The following is an 18437-nucleotide window of genomic DNA, read 5'->3' as shown; positions in this document are numbered from 1 at the left end:
AATTGCTGAATCTTTTCCACTTTGCTAAGTAAACTTTTCTGGTGGATGGTCTTCGAGCCTCTGTTAGTATCCGCTGAACTTCCTTGGAGAGATAGGCTGAAGCTATTTATGGGATCTCCCAGGCTGTTAGCTGCAGTGTCTGTAGATTTGGATGCACTGTTTGAAGTTGTGTTGAGTCAGAAGTAGAGGCCATTGGGGAAGGGCCCACCTCCTGGTGTGACATATACTCCGTAGTAGTGGGTACCAGTGTTGTCTTGGCCAGTCCGGAGCTATTATGATTCCCTTGGGTTTCTCTGCTTTGATCTTTATTAATACTGAGGTCATCAGTGGCAGAGGTGGGAATGCATAGATTGTTAGTGAGTTCCAGTTGAATGAGAGGGCATCTATTTTCCAAGCTTTTGGATGGTATGTCCTTGTGCAAAATTTTGGTAGAAGATGGTTGAGATGAGAGGCAAATAGGTCCACTTCTGGCTTGCCCCATGTCGAAGTGAGTTGTCTGAAGACCTTCGGATGTAACCTCCACTCGTGTAGATCTGAGAAATTCCTGCTTAGGCTGTCCGCCAACACATTGTCTTTTCCTGGAACAAACTGGGATTGTAACTGGATGTTTAGACTCAGTGATTTCTCCCAAAGATGCATTGTCAGTCTGCAAAGGGGGTAAGAGTGGGTGCCCCCTTGCTTGTTTATGTACCACATCACAGTGGTGTTGTCTGTCCGTATCAGTAAATGGCCTTGCTGGAGTTGGTGTTGAAAAGCCTCGATGGCGTGCATTACTGCCAGCATTTCCTTTTGGTTTATATGCAGATGTGTTTCCTTTGGAGACCATTGTCCTTGTATACACCTGCCTTCCATATGCCCCATCCAAGGTCTGAGGCATCTGTGGTCATGGTCTGTGTTATCTGTGGTTTTTGAATGACATACCTGTTGTTTTTGGCTCACGAGGCCCACCATAGGAATTCCTTTGTAGGCATGGAATGGCGGTATGATTGTCTCCAAGTTGTTGCTGTGTTGAGACCAAATGCTTTTAGGTACCATTGAAGCTTTCTCATGGGTAGTCTTGCTAATGGAACCAGGAGAATGCAGGATGCCATGTAACCCAGGGCCTGTAGGAATCTCCTTGCAGTCATCTGGGTGAGTTTGCTAAACCTTTGAAGTAATGAGTTAACTTCTCTTGCTTGTCTTCTGTCAGGTAAGCCATCTGAGAGGCTGTGTCTAGTTTGGCTCCTAAGAAGATTATTTGCTGGGATGGCTGCAGTCTTGACTTTTGAAAGTTGACTGTGTATCCCAGAGCTTGAAATGTCGTATGACATAATCCAGGTTTTTGTCAACATCAATTTGTCGTCCATGTATGAGGCAGTCGTCCAGTGCAGGTAAATTTGTATCCCTGGAGCCTGCAATGAGCAATTACTGAAGCCAGGCATTTTGTGAATACTCTGGGCGCAGTAGATAAGCCAAATGGCAATGCTGAGAATTGATAATGCTCTGGCCCTGCAAGAAATCTGAGGTATCTTCTGCAGCTGTGTCTGATAGGGACATGCAGGTATGCCTCCTTGAGGTCCAGAGTAATCAGCCAAGACCCTTGCCCAGCATGGGAAGGAGTTGCTGTAGAGTCAGCATTTTGAACTTTGGTACTATGAGAAAGGTGTTTAATGCGGATAAGTCCAGTATTGGTCTCCATTGAGATTCTTTTCTTGGAACATGGAACAGTCTTGAGTAAAACCCCTGGTCTTGTTCTTGTTGTGGAACTCTTTCTATTGCTTTCATCCGAGTCAGCAGAGTGATTTGCTTGATAGCCTCTGCCCTCTGGTTTTGTGGTAGGTTTGGCATGCCTTGTTTTCTTGGTAAGGTATGAAAATGAAACCTGTACCCTCGGTCTACAATGTCCAAAATCCATTTGTCCTTTGTCAGTCTGTGCCAATTTTCTGCAAACAGAGATAGTTTCCCGCCTAGGGGAGCTTCTGTTTGTTCCCTGGTAGGCGGTAGTAGAGGAAAGTAATTGAGATTGTGGTTGTGGAGCAGGTGATTGCGTCACTTCTTTGGTTTCCTGGCTGCCATTGTCGTCCCCTGTAAGGGCCTCTGTATTGGCCTCTTCCTCGGCCACGTCTGTTCTTACCACTTTGAAACTTTTCTGTATTAGGAAAGGACCAGTTTTTAGAAGGCCAATTCCTACTGAATCTGGGGGGCTGAACTTGGAGGAAATCTTTCACCGTCTGAACTGATTTTGCTTTTTCTTCAATGGTCTTTAACACATCCTTAGCATTTGCACCAAAAAGCTTGTTCTTTTCCAAAGGTGCATCCAGAAGTTTTGCTTTTACATGATCTGGTAGAGGTTGATCTTTTAATCAAGCATGTCTACGAATGACTGCCCCTGTCATAGCTGCCCTACATGAAGCTTCCAGTGCATCATATCCACATTGCAGGAAGTGATTGCTTACTTGCTGAATGTTATGTACAGCTTCCTGCAAAGTCTTCCTGTCTAAAGGATCAGGAGGCTAAAGTTTTTGTAAATCTTCTAAAAGGTAGTCCTGATATTGTAACATATGAAAAAAGGCAATTTAAAGCTCTCATAGATAAGGTAGTGGATGTGTAAACCTTTTACCCCATCTCTCTAATGACCTGGCTCCCTGTTGAGGGCAAAGGATTTTTAGAGGTGGTGGCTGAAACTCCTTTAGGCCCCTGTGAAATAGTTTCCAAATCAGCAGAATGGGCCCTGAATAAATGGGAATGAGTTTCTGGGACCCTGTAATACCTGTCTGGCTTGGCTGGAGCAGGAGGAAGAGAATCAGGGGTAGCACTAGAGTCAGAATATAGATCATCCAGAACATCAAGTACAGGAGGAATATCTAAGGGCCTGTGCTGGGGCTTCTTAAGGAAAGTCCTCAGGCGTTTCCTAGAATCAAAATATTCCTGACCTTGCCACTTGAAATGTTCCCTCATGGTGTGCAGAACTTCCCCAAAAGAAATATCCTCAGGAGGTGAGGCCGGGGATGGAATCTTCTGCATCCGAGTCCTCATAGGTCTGGAAAAGCTCTTCCTGGCTATCAGAGGACGGAGCCTCAGAGTCTTCATCTGAAGGAATAGGTTCAGAGGGTTCAACCCTGGGCCTTTTATCAGGAGGAGGCTGGGATCCTCTCTCAGGATGGGCCTGTGAACCTCTAATCATGGAAATTAAATCAGCAGCCATGGACGTAATTTGTGTCTCTGGAGTAGGCTGAGGAAAGGATTTAGAAGTAACATGCTTTGTTTTGCTGGCTGCCTTAGCCCTAGTGTAGGCCTTAATAGACATGATATAGGAGGCCTGGCAGCTCCACGTGCAGGAGTGACCTTGTCTACAGCAATGGTCTCGGGCATTTCCTCGGTTTCGGTATCCAGAGGAAAATCGATAACAGGCGTCGGAGGGATGTCCGGAATCGGAGTCGTCGGTAATGCGGTGTCTTCGGTTCGGAGCGGTGGAGAGACCGTCTCAGAGGGAACCGGAGCACTCGCGCTAGGTTTTGGCGGAGTCGGTGGACGCGGGGCCGAGGATGTCGGTCCCGGTCTTTTCGCTTTTGGGAGTTTGCGATGTCGGAAGATCCGGCGGCATGTTGTAAGCAAATTTATCGGCAAAAAGTCTTCAGCGAACTCCGCCGGTGCCTGAGAGTGCGCTTGTTGAAGCGAGCACAGGCTACACAGGCGAGGCGTCGTGGTCTGGGCCCAGGCAAGGAAGACAGTAACTGTGGAAATCCTTATGAGGTATTTGTTTACCACAAGAAAGACAATTGTTAACTTTTTCAGTTATTTCTGACATCAGCTGAGGCAAGAAAAGGTCCCCAGCGGGTACTTAGCTTTTGATGACTTCGGATCGAAAATACAGGAGCTGACCGACAGGCACTTAACTGCACTTCTGCACCGGCAAGAAAGACTGAAGAAAATGGCGTCGGCTGATGCTTATATACTCCAGCCGCTCTGACGTCGGACAAATGCCATCGGACGCCGGACCCAGACTTTGGAATCGGCCGACCGAGGGGCTGCCTGAGGCAGGACAACCCACATGTTATGACTGCAGTTGCATTCTTGAAGGACATCAGTGCAAACATTGAAATATGCAGAGGGGTACTAACATAGAAACATTCTAATTACAGAAGACTTATTTACATTTATTCAATTCAGATGAAAGTAATCTTATGACCCTAGTATAGTTTAATATACATTACAAAATATAGAAATTAGACAAGTGTGTCATACTGCTTGACGTTGAGGTATCTGATGGGGTTGAGAGGTTTATTTTATTGAAGTTAAGGGGGGTTTGGGTTTACGCTGTAGTTCAGATGTATAACTTGGATTGTTTAAAAAGTAGGTTTTTAATGCTGTTTTAAAGACCACTAGGGAGTCAAGCTGAGTGATAGATGTGGGAAGACTATTCCATAGTTTGGCACTGTCCTGCTCAATTATTTGGTTTGGCAACATGAAGTAGGGTTCTGTCTGAGGAGTAGAAGGCTCGGGTAGGGTTGTGTGTGTGTAGGTTATAATGTAAAATAACAACTACTGCTAATTTATACCCCATTTTAGCACAGTTCAAAAAACTTCAGCTTCTGACACCTGCGGTTCTACAGTGTACTATTCTCCTCAGACACCAAAACACTAAACTCACTCTAATAATAAAATAACACTATGAATAGCCCTTTCTAAAGAACACAGACAGCAGTACTTGAAAAATGTGGGGACCATTCAGCCTAGGATCATCTTCTTAGTGCTTGTCCCAGTATCAAGTCATTTGGATTAACATGGAAAAGAAACTGAAGGGTTAATATGGAAAAACTAAAATGAATGGTAAACTCTCAGAATGAAACTGTCTGCAATATGTTTTCCCACTATCAAAACTACTAAGAAAAGGTTATTCAAATTATATGTCTCAGCAAGTTGAGTTCCTGGAGTCTTTCCATTCCATTCAATACCATGATTACTTACCTAAACACTTAAATGCTTAATAAGCAGCTAACTGTCCAACTTAGATTTGTTAAAGCTCTCAAATCATTTTTAAATGTACACTTCAGAATATCACTGGGTAAACACAGACTGTCAATAAAAAACAAATGCGTCAATTTTCACTACTAATCTACTGCAATGATTAGTTACTACTACTTCTCTTTCGTCAATGATTAGTTACTGAAGGCTGTATAAGATTCCAGGAGAAATTAAAACACACACACACAAAACCTTTATTAAATTATATGAGGAACATTCAAAGGTCAAAAAACTTTTACTGTACCTCCTCAGCTTTTGCATTTCACATGAATCTGTGTTTTAAACTCAATTTTACTTCTAGGTATACTCGTGAAGACAGTTACAAGAGGTTTGAAAAAACTAAGATTATGGTAAGTTTTTTGGGTTTCAGTTTCACTAATGACTTGTTTTCCTTATGAATGCACCCACAAAATGAGGCCAACTTAGGTACTGGCAATTATTTATATACAAAGCATTCTGGGTAATCAAAAATTCCATACTTCTTTGGAGGAACAACTAATTACTTGCATTATGGTTCCACTGATAAATCATTACATGCTAATTTTCAATGTAGTGCTGCAAGTCAAAGCTGAAAACTCATATTACTAGGATACGAGACACTCCCATTGCTATACTTAGCATGGAAAAACAGTAACTTTTATACTAGGTAGGTATTGATGTAGCACAGATTCAATCCTTCACAATGTCAGTAGTTTCAGCGTCAAGAATATACTTGAAGGGCCATCCTTATCAAAATCAATTACAAAATATAGCATATTCATGCTTGCCATGAAAAGTGTGAAAATAAAAATAATCCACTCCAAGTGAACTCAAAGAAATCTGTCTCCCACCTTCATTGTTCTTGTTGAGGACATTCAAGCAGTCTTTTGCTTCGACATATTTAGTCTGCACTACCTTCAGTTGAGTGATGGAAGAAGTCAGAAACTCCACTTCCTAGGAAGAGAGACAATTAAAATTAATCATGCGCACATTATAGCACTCAGAATTAAACTGAAGAAATTAAAGTGGGGAACACTGATGAGAAACAACAATAAAATATTTACCTTTTTTATTCGTTTCTTAATCAGGTATAACACAAAAGGTAAGTGTCTCTAGTCAAGCAAATGACAATTAAGTAACTGGTTCAGTGTGAAAACAGAGGTTGTGTGATAAAACTCATACCAGAAGATGATCAAACAGTTACAACTTGAGGCCCTAATTACAAAGCAACATGTATAAACATCTACTTTAAGCTTGCAGTAATACATTCTGATTTCAAGCAGATAACTACAGTATCAAAAGACAAAGTAAACTGTACACACTTGTCGAAAAAGTAACTGCGTGAAAAAAGGGCATTTTTAACCAAGACTAAACAAGAACGTGAAAGACAGAAGACAAAGCCTCCTCCCTTACCGTGCCACTGGTTTCATCCACTACAGACAAACTGAAGGGGATCAACTGTTAAAAAAATAAACAGTTTAGAAACCAAATGTCAAACAATATTTGGAGATGCTCTATTCTACTTTACAACTAATCGAAAAGCTTCAATGGAAACAGCATGGACATTTTAGATCTAATCAAATGGCTGACCACCTGTATGCCAGAGAAAGCTGCAGTGAGATAGGCCTTCTGCCATTTGCTCAGCTGTGATACTGGAAAAAGATAACGGCTTATTTTCAACTGTTACCTGCACTTCTGTTTTACTGCACACGTTTTTAATCTCTGCAACTGTTTTTTTAGTCTCTTTTTCTGTTGTCTGTTAGAGCTGAATATCTGTTACTGTTTGTGACCTTTGGAGCTTGTAGTGAAATCTTTTGTCTAGAGAGGCCAAGCTGTTTCTTTGTGGGAGAGAATCAATGCTGAAGAAAATCTGAAGCATCTGTCTAAAAAGCGACCTCTGAATATAAAAAAGTGTTACAGAGCGAAAGGCGGCAGAAGGACAAAACTAAGACTGAGGTGGCTAAACAGAACAGAGGACACTAGTGTACACGAGCTGAAAAAAGTGGCTGGGTGAGATCCAAATCTGCAGAAGTTCATTTGTATAGTGTACTCTAAGGTAGCGGTTCATAACCAACAATCCGTTTCTTTAGTTAATATAGATCAACCTGTATTTTTGGCTTCACTGACCGATATCAATGTTTGTTCATCTACCAGTCGGGTAGATGTTGGATAACCTTGGCCCAATTTGAGTCGAAGGGCGTTGTGTATTGTTAACGGCGTTTTGGAGATTTGGGAGCCATTTATTCTTGTGTTGAACACAAGATGCAATTTTGTTTGGAATTCCATCTTGGCCTGTTGGTACATCGAAATACGGGCAGTCATTTTTCATAAAGAATATATATATTGGTATCTTGGGGCTATTTCTGTTTAAGGTACTTTTTGTGTACAGCCTATATGACTTGTAACAGTGTCCTGTATATTGTGGTATGAAAATTACATGATTATTACCTTTTTTGCTTCTAATAATCATTGTTTGAACAGTCGGTTGCTGTGCGTGGGCTTATTGAAGGTCTAGGGACAGTATTTTTCCTGTTTCTTGAATGTTTCATCACATGGACAACCTGGACTATATCAATGTTAAGGACTCTTTTTTTTAAATGGGTAGCCATTTTGTTTTTTGTATTTGATACGGGCTGTGTTGTTCCATCAACAATTCATTTTGATATTGGCCTGTTGGTACATTGAGATACGGGTATGTCATTTATTTTTTTCATTGAAAAAGTATACATTGGCCTTTTTGGTTTATTGGGGCTATCCTATCCAAGGTACTTTCTTTGCGCAGCCTTTATAATTTGAAACAGTGTATAACATATCGTGGTATGAGAATTATCTAATGATTACAGATTTTTTGGATTTTATATTCATTTTTTTTGAATAGTCGGGGCTGTATGTGGACATATTGAAGATTCACGAACAGTATTTCTTCTGTTGCTTATAAATCTCATTATATGGTCAACTTGGACTATAAGAACATTGTCACTGGCAAAGACTTTTTTCCTATTGCAGAGCCATTTGTTTTTTTGTATTCAGCTACTGGCTGTATTGCTCCATCAATAATATAATCTGAGTTATGCACACACTGGGGGCATCATATTTGGTTACATTTATGTGCAACTTATGCGTTCTGCATTATTGAACGTTTCTATTTTGTAAATGCATTTATTAATGTTTTTCATTATCGAGCAGCCCATGTGGTTGTTATTGAAATAAAAGCTTTACTGTACACGTACTACATTTTCGAATCCTATAAAGGGTCTTAGCTTTTTATAGGCTTTGTTCTTGCACATTGTTATTCTACATGTCACAACAAGATTTCATGAATATATATATATATATATATATATATATATATATATATATATATATATATATATATATATATATATATATATGTTCTTTTGATTAGATAATTTCATGCTTTCTTGCTATTTGGTCTTATGTACAACATCTTCCCAAGGTGGGTTTGAAAACAACTACCACATTTAAAAGACTTTGAACGAGAACTTAATTTGCCTGAAACTGTATACTACCTCTCTCCTTCTACACCCATCCACAGTCTTCCAACACAGATAACTCAATCACCATGTCACCAACACCACACTCCCACAACCATATCATCCCATTACTCTTGCCTTCCCTATCCATCTGTCTTTACTTTTTCTCCTTCATTACTACTTATCACCATCCACTTAACACTATGCACTGTATCAAATCCCCCACCCTACCATACACCACAAACCATCCCTTCATACCTGCAAACGCACAACCAATTATCCTTTACCCTTTATTTTTTCAGCTCATCTCTCCTATCCATTACACCTCACAATCCAAAAAATACCCCAGCCTCAATCACCACTTCCTAACTGTATTCTACCTTAAAACCATTACCAGCATTGCAGCCCAACTACTACTAGGAGGCGATATCCACCCCAACCCAACATATAACACCCATACCACACCCAACCTCCCATTTAGGCATAAATCCACTGATTTACTCATTCTAAACCTTAACATTCTCAGTATCATAAATAAAATAGAACAGTTATATGGAATCATCTCTGTATATAACCCAGACATTATAGTGATTACAGAAACATGGCTTAAACCCCACATTAAGGATAAATCTATAACTCCACCTGGTTTCAACATATTAAGAGTTGATGGACCTACAGAAAAGGTGGTGGCATTGCCCTTCTTTACAAATCCAATTTAAAAGTTCAGCTCCTTCAAAAAGAAACCCCAGATTTCAACACTGCCGAGACCCTATTTATCAAAATTTTACTAAACCAACACAAACAACTAAACCTACTCAGCATTTATATACCACCAGGAGACAACCTTAAGACACTAGAATCTATAATCCACTGGGCTTCCCACTCCCTGTCCCAAGAAACTTTACTCCTAGGTGATGTCAACATAGACAGGAACACTATACATTCACCCATAGCCACCAGCCACATAAATCTATAAAATTTCATACAACACAACTCATACACTTACCCACAAGAATTGACAAAACCACCAAACGAGAATCCACCTTAGACATGATCCTGACTAACCAGCCCAATACTGCCCCCCTATCTGGAATACTATCTGACTCCCTCAGTGAGCATAACCCAAAATTTCTCCTTTGGCACAAAATAAAATCTACTAACACTCTTACAAATCCGTTCCCAAAAAAAACTTCTCCCAAGAACAATTCTCAGAAGCCCTAAAATCCTGTGACTGGGTTCCCATAAAAACCCTTCCCCTGGATAATGCAGTAGAATACTTTAATGCCAAATTCCTAGAGATTTTAAACCAACTAGCCCCACTAAAAACTATAGGATTGCGAAGTAACCCTGCCCCCTGGTTAAACAAAGCCACAAAAATCTTACTCAAGACTAGAGACAAAGCTTGGATAACTTGGCAAAAATACAAAACTCTCGTAACAAGGCAAAGATTTGCTGAGCTCAGAAAAAAAGCAAAAAAGCAGGTTAGGTTAGACAAGAAACACTACTATATTGCTCTACAAAGTAAACATAACCCACAGAAATTCTGGGCTGCAGTGAACAATATCCTTCAGCCTGGCAAAGCCACCGCACCACCCCCAGATATGACAGGTACTGATCCACAAATAGCCACTAGTTTTAATAACTACTTTACCTCTTTAATACTGAACCTGGTAAGTGCTATATCAACCATGACCCAACATCAACCCTTAAACTACCAGACTAACTCCACCCCTTCACTTTTAACCCAGTTCCAACTACAACCATTCAAAATTTCTTAGCTAAACTCAAACCTACCACCCTAGCTGCCGACAGTCTCCCAGCTCAATATCTCCAAATTGCATCCAAGGCCATCGCCTACCCCATCTCCCTACTCATTAACAGATCTATCTCCTTGCACTCCATTCCTTCATTATGGAAAACCTCATACATCATCCCTCTCCACAAGGGAGGTCCATCTACTGACCTCACCAACTGCAGTCCCACTGCTAACCTATCACCCCTCTCAAAGATTCTAGAAAAATGTATCCACCACCAAATCCTTACCCATCTGTTAACTAACAACCTTCTAACTAAAAACCAAACATGGATTCAGACCTTCCCATAGCACCAACATTGCTCTAATTAACTTCTCCAATACCATAAACTCTCATAGGAACCAAGGGAAGCTGGTCTCTGCCACCTTCTGAGACCTATCCAAGGCATTTGATACAGTTTTCCATAGCAAACTCCTCACCTGCCTAGCAGAACTCAACCTCGATGACTCCACACTAAAATGGTTTAACAGTTACCTAAACAACCGGTCACAATCTGTCAAATGGGGCAACTCCCTATCCTCCCCCCACTCCCTGTCGCATGCGGTGTCCCACAAGGTTCAATCCTTGGTCCCCTTCTCTTCAACATATTTACAAATAATCTCCACCTAGCTACCACTAAAGCAAACATCGTCCAGTATGCTGATGACACTACACTAATCTGCTCAGCACCAAACATCCAATTACTACAAAGTAAAGCCCAGGAATCCTTCAACTGAGGCAGTGAACTGGCTAAACAACTACCAACTAATACTAAACCCAAAAAAAACACAGCTAATACTATTCCACCCAATCAAATCACTCCTCCGCCACCTTGACCATCATGTCAACCAATTGCACCCTCATCACCCCAGTAACTAAGGCCAAACTCTTAGGCATCACTATTGATCAACAACTTAAATTCAACAAGCACGTATCCCAAACCATCTCTGAAGTCCATAAAAAACTTGGTTGCCTATATCGTTGCATAGTATTCCTAACCCCCAAAACTAGAACAACAGCCAGAACTCATCTCAACTATACGCCTCTCCAGTCCTCAACAACATTAACAAAACGAACCTGAACAAACTCTCCACATGCTACAATAAAATAGCTAGGTTCGCTGCCAATAACAGATCACATTCTCAATTCCTAATTAAATTGCACTGGTTAGAATTTCCAAACCTCTTACGCTACCACCAATTGATCATAGCCCATCAAATTCTTTTTCATCCGGGGAAGAGCCCTGCCCTAGCTGACATACTAAACCTTCACAACCCCAAAAGGGAACTACGTTCATGTAACAAAAACCTGACTGAAATCAACCCATGCAATAACAGCACTGGGGAGGCCCTATTCAATTATGATGTTGCTAAAGTATGGAACACCCTCCCACCTGAACTCAGGCTACAATGTCACACAAGCACCTTCAAGGGCCTTCTTAATTCATACCTCTATGCTAACCCTCTTTGCAACCGCAAAGACCCCCCCCCTTGAAGACCCACTACTCCATATAAGTGACCCACTGTATGCCTCCATTGCATACACTATATTCTCACCTGATATGTATTTTTTGTTGTAAATATTGCAAATAGGGGGTTCTACTCCTGAGTATCTTATTGTTTGAGTATCTTATTGTTTTACAAAATTGTTCTTGTACTTCTTTGTTTCCCTTACCTTGTATACCAGTTTTTTTTATTGCTCTCTAAACCATGTATGTATTATGTTAACTTCCTTGGAGCTTTTCTCCCCAGGACTCCACTGAAAACGGGCACTTTGTGTCCAGTTGGATTTATCCTGGTAAAATAATGTTAAAATAAATAAATTTGATCTATCTAGAAACATTCCTGCAACACTGTTATTTTGATTGGCTAAATTGCCTGGTTTCTGTTTCTCTGCCTTTAATACCCAGTGTTTTAAACCAGTTTGTACTTGTTTGCTCAAGTTGTTCAAAGCTGCATTGAGATAGGCCTTCTACCATTTGCTTTGCTGTGATACTGGAAAAAGATAAGTGCTTATTTTCAACTGTTTTCTACACTTCTGTTGTAATCTGTGCAACTTTTTTTATCACACCCACCCGCCTAGCTGCTGTTGTGATCTTAAAGCTTAGTGGCTTGGAGCTGCCCGCCTCTAGTATAAAGCTGATACTGGACACTCCCCTCAGTCACATTACCTCAGCTCACTCTACTATTTATAGTGAGAACTTTGTAAAGGTCCACCCCTTTAGCTTCTCTACCTTGACTTATCTTATTATCTTCGGTCTCCTCACTTTCCACTAAAATGTACCGCTTCCTACTTCATTTTGCTGCTTGTGATTAGGCATTCCATCTGCATTTAGTTTGCCATATTTAATACTGCTTGTTGGTAGCCTCATTAAACTGATGACAGTATTCTACTGAACTGTTGCTTCATTTGTGCTGTCTGTTACGGTTGTAATTGTGGGCTACTGTTTTAAAGCAATCTACTGATTAACTAAATTTCATTGCAGTCTACTACAATTCGTTACTGTTTAACTGCATTTTACTCATTTTGTTGCTGTTTAACTGTATTTTTTCATACTGCGGGTTTTGCTCTTTTGACTACAAGTGATTAATTTGTGCTTCATTTTATTTTTTTTTTTACTGTGCTCTTAACCTTAAAATTGAGTAGCACAGCCTAGATATGGGTCTGCTGCATCCAGAGCTTCAGCTGCACGTTTTTTAACCCTTTTTGAGGTATTCTAGCTACAAAATTTTTCATTAGTAGCACCTGTGTTATCTAGTAGAGGTACTACTCTTGGACCTTCCTCCCTTTACCCTCTTAGCTCTTTTAGTTTCTGACAAATATGGATGGACAATTTCCTACATTTTTTCCTGCCAGTCTGGTTGATAATGGGCATCCTGAGACTGTGTAGCAACTACCTCATGTACACGGACAACCCTCTAGTTCTACCACCTAAAAACACAATTTGAGAGATGCAATTACATCAAGCACCTAGTGTCATTACTCTCCCCCCACAAACCAGTAATATCTGGCACTGAGGTTGGTAACATGAACACAACACCTCAACCACCACCCACACAACACACCCCCACATATGCGGAGGTCCTCAACAAAAGCATACCCAAACAAGAGAGACCTCCAAGGCATAAACGCATGTGAACTCCACTGCCCACCACACCACACACAGTCCACACACCTCTGTCTCACAGCCACTAAGGCCTAAACATAAACCCAACATATTAGTCATAGGAAAATCCATTGTGAGGCACACAGATGTGGCCCTCACCAGGCTAGAAAAGTAGAAAAAGAAGTGACAGTTAGTTGTTTATCAGGTGCCAGAATCTGCCACATCATTAATCCACTCAAGTCTCTCAACAGGTACTGTTATGACTCTGTCATAAGTCCATGTTAAAGTGAATGACTCGAAACATACCTTGCTGGACTATATGAACAGACACATGATCGAACTCGCTAAGTATGTGTCCCAGGTGGGTATGTTCCTAGCCTTAAACAGCATTCTACAGTCACCAAGAATGATGCCTCAATACAAACAAAAAATGTTTGACTTTAACAATTGGCTTAGTTTCTGGTGCCATTCTAAGGGGATCCAGTACTTGACAGCCTGGGATGACATGAATGACAAACCACGATGCTTTGCCAGAGATGGCCTGCATCAGTCTCCCTTGGGCTTTAGGCTCCTGGCATAGGCACTTGCCTCCCACCATGAACATTTCATCAAAACGTAAATTAAAGGTGATGCTGCTAAACACTAGGAGTCTAAACATGAAACTACACTCAAAGCATTCTGGATTGAGCTGACAATTGTGCAGTCACATAAACCTGGTTCAAAGCTGTGGAGAGCACCCCACCCATACCAGGTTACTCATCCTATTATTCATTCAGACCCCAAACCGTGGGCAGCAAAACAAAAGAAGGTGGAGTTGCTATATATATATATATATATATATATATATATATATATATATATATATATACACACACAACTCTAGGACGGTCAAACAGTATGATGCACAGGAAACACTCCAGGTGCAGTTAACAATTAACAAGACCCCTATTCAAATCATAACTAGCTATAGGCCCCCAACTCTGACTCAAGATGCCCACTCCACCTATCTGGACCTCTTCAAATCTACCAAGATTCAACCCTTTACCCTGATCCTGGGCGACTAACTATCCAACCATAGACTGGAAGAAATACTCATGCAAAAACACAAATGCCCAGAGTGTCCTTGATTTCGGCAATGCAAATGCCTTGGACCAGTTGTCTGACAGCCCCACAAGAGGTGAAAATATCTTGGACTTGGTATTAACCAACAGGAATAACCACTGCAGCATCCCTACAGTGTCATCATCCCTGGTAAAATCCAACCACAAGGCAGGCACTTTTGAAGTCACCATCTCCCCCGACGCAACCCTAGCTAGGGTCAAACAAAAAAACTTCTCCAAAGCTGACTACAACCTCATGAGGAAGATATAAACAGCTTTATAGTTCCCTCCCCTCCACAGGAACTAGCACATATGTCCAAACCTACACCAAAGTACTATATGAGCATTTACATAGCTGCATGGAATCAGGAATACCAGACAGGACAAAATCCTCCTCCTCAAGGAAAAGTAAACCTGTCTGGTGCACATCTATAATAAATAAACTCTATAATAAAGGGAAAAAAAATGCTGTCCAGGACCAAGAAGGAGCAGGTGCCTAATTGGAAGAAATTTCTCCTTAGCCTGAACAAGCAAATAAGTGCACTAGTGAAATCCTCCAAAGCAAACAGAGTCCAAACTGGCCACATCTACTAAGGCAATCATAAGACTTTCTTCATATATGTCCGCAATCTCAAGGGAAGCACCCAAGATCTGCTCAGAACTGGTGGTCAAGGATACCACATACATAAACGTTGTAGGTATAGCCAACTGACTAGCAGACAGGTTCAGTGAAAACTTCACTCTTCTGTCTTTGTCCCCCACCAGTAAAACAGAACATTTCCAGTACCTGCCCCCCCACCCCTTACCTCTAGGGAACAAGTCATCACTGCCTTCTTAAAGGCAAAAAGTAAAGCCTCCATGGAAGCCAACATTCCAGGCTCCATAGACCTGTAACAAGCGGTGTACCTCAGGGATCAGTGTTGGGGCCGCTGCTGTTTGGGATATACTTCTCGGAGGTGCAGGCCAAATCTAATGGGCTATGGCTGAACAAGGTTGCAGATGACTGCAAGTTGGGTGCCGTCATCAATTCCCCTAGTGATGTGGACATACTCCAAGAGAATTGCATCCAAACAAATGACTGGTGGCAGAAACATGGCCTCAAATTGAACGCCAAAAATGCATCATCCCTCTTGAGGAGAGGGACACCCCCACAAATTATCACATTGATAAAGCACTAACCATGCAATCAGTCGTGAGGGACTTGGGCACCCAGGTTGAGAGCAATCTGACTTTTGACCACCATATTACCTCCATTGTACGGAAAACTTTCTACATGGCCCACATCATTAGTAAGGGCATCTCATCCAGGTACAAGGTGGTCATAACATCCCTGCATACTTCCCTTAAAAGACCAATTATTGAGTACAATGCCCCTTTCAGCATTCACCTCACAAAGCACATGCAGCAGATGGAAAGACCACAGAGGCTCCTCATCCGAAGAATCCAGGGTCTCAAACATCTATCTACCCTACAAAGATAGGCTAAAAGCCTTGTCCCTCTATTCAAATCTCCTGCAGACTCCTCAGAGGTGACCTCTGTCTGACATACAAAGAAATCTCAGACCCTGCCCTTGATGGGACTGCTGCATATTCACAAGTCAAGCTCCACTCGAATAACCAGCACGCGCAACCTCTGCCTGGTATGTGACATCAATAGTACTTGCTGGCGGGACAGATGTGTGTCCCAGAGATAACCCCTTTGTGGAATAGACTCCCTCGTCACGTAAAGCCAAGTATCTCATTAAACCTTAAGTGCAACCTGGATAACTGGATGGGAAACAAAAAATACACTCCTGGGATTCCACTTGTGTCCCTGCTGGACAGTGACATAGGGTGCTGACTTCATGGAACATGTGTTAAATTTTAGCTAGGCTTGTAAGGGCCTCAGGGCCAATAGCCTAGTAACCTTCTAGGATTCTCAAGGAGCTGAAAATGATCAGCTCACATGCTCATTCATCTCATGGGTAGGGGGTGGGGATCACTAGAGGAGATCACTAGGACTGCAAATCCTGCTGAATTCCAGAAAAAAAAAAATCTTGGAACTGCGTGTCAAAGGCATATGCTATGTGCAGCATATGTAGTACATGTAAAAGACAGCACATTAGATGACCAACTCAAAATGGGAGACCACCAATAACGATTCTCAATTATAAAACATATATTGTTCTCAAAACGTACTCATGGATATACATCTCTCTCTCACATGCCAGCATATCTATAGAAATAATCTTTCTCTCTATACAACACACTATATATTTATATATATATATATATATATATATATATATATATATATATATATATATATATATATATATATATATTTATATATTTATATATACACATACAAATAAATATATAAAAAAAAATCACACACACATACGTATTGTCATATTATACATACAAATACACACTTATTTTACACACACACACCCCTATACATTTTTATAATCCCTCCCCTATAACCCTATATAACCCCACTAACTGTAGAGATGCATCTTCCTGCTTTGTTATGACCTTCTCAGCACAGCATAAGTGGACTGTTCTTACATGTCCATAAACATAACAGCACCACCTGCAAAACATCCCAAACATCCAAAGCAAAGGGTAAAATAGATCACCAGACTATCGGTTCAGCAAAAACTTTTTTGGACGAATTACATTTGGTCAAAAACCATTTCAGGCAGTTCACCTCACCGAAAATGCATTTCACTAAAAACCCATTTGGTCGAAAATGGAATATAGCCCCTGCTCCACTACACTGCAACCCTGGAGTGAGAATATAAAGTTAGCGGGTGTGGGGGTACAGCCCCCCCCACATAATTGCAGTGTATTCACTATTATATACTTGTGTATCCATTACAAATACACTGAAACATATCGTCAGTAAAAACTAGTTGCAAAATATAGGGGGCTGTGCCCCCCACACCTCCCCTAACTTTATATTCTCACTCCAGTGTCGCAATGCAAGGGCTAAATTCCATTTTTGACCAAATAAGCTTTCAGTGAAGTGGGCTACTGATTTGACCAAAAAGCAGTAGACCCATATTATATATATACATACACACACATATATATATATATATATATATATATATATATATATATATATAAACACACATACACACACACATATATATATATATATATATACACACACACACACACACACACACACGTGTATACGACTCAGCACAGCTCCTCGTGGTGTCCTGCAGAGTTCTACAAGCAGCAGAGAGTGAAAGAGTGACTTTCCTTGATATATAAGTATTTTTTTCTAGCTTTCTTTTTGACTACTGTATCTCGACTGCATTTTGCCTAAAAACCCTTGAAATCAGCTCTGCATATTGTTTATACTGTATTTGTGTTGCTTCTAAACTGTTTGTACTTTAAAAGTTAGTTTTGGTTTAATTTAACTGTTAGGCTAACACACTTAAGTCGCTAGTTTTAAAGCATTTACTGTTTGTTACTGTATCTTTTTCTTCTGTCTCTGAAAAGAAAAAAAAAAATATCCTTGTTTTCCCGCCTTACTGAACTAGAATAGTCCAGTCTTCAGATTTTGCTGATCTCTGGCCTTTGTCATAGTTCCTGTGCTATCCATATCCTTATTTGGATAAGAGGAAGCTTCTTTGTTCACCAGTGGGAGTGGGGAGCACTGAGCAACCTATTTGTCCCTAGAGGAGTGGTTCCCACCCAGCAACTTGTAGTTTACTGGCCATTTTGGGTCAATTCCTAGCTCTTTTCAACCCCCTGCTATAAAGCTCGCTTTAGCGCGAAGTTGCTCATAGAGCAGCATCGGGCAGCAGTGGTTAATGCAAGTTTAAACTATTTGTGGCTCCGCAAAGTCTGCTCTTCAATTTTTCCCTTAGAACTGCTGTACTTGCAATCTAAACAGTCTATTCTCTATCTGAAAAGCCCAGCACTTGCTCCTAAAGCATTTTTATACTTAACACCTTTCCTTT

At 40.8% G+C, this 18437-nt stretch overlaps 1 protein-coding gene across 1 annotated transcript in view; it reads right to left on the bottom strand.

Moving 5' to 3' along the window:
* The window catches only part of PFDN5 (prefoldin subunit 5), a 479917-nt gene that overhangs the window by 397920 nt on the left and 63560 nt on the right, over nucleotides 1-18437 (bottom strand). The window contains exon 2 of the mRNA XM_044083893.1: nucleotides 5835-5937. Within this exon, the coding sequence (XP_043939828.1) occupies nucleotides 5835-5937 (103 nt within the window). The remainder of the gene's footprint in view (nucleotides 1-5834; nucleotides 5938-18437) is intronic.

This window comes from Protopterus annectens, chromosome 9.part0 (assembly GCF_019279795.1).
Source record: "Protopterus annectens isolate FY-2018-M chromosome 9.part0, PAN1.0, whole genome shotgun sequence".
Classification (NCBI taxonomy): domain Eukaryota; kingdom Metazoa; phylum Chordata; order Ceratodontiformes; family Protopteridae; genus Protopterus; species Protopterus annectens.
The sequence above is the reverse complement of the archived record's forward strand: the minus strand, read 5'-3'. Positions and strand labels throughout refer to the sequence as shown.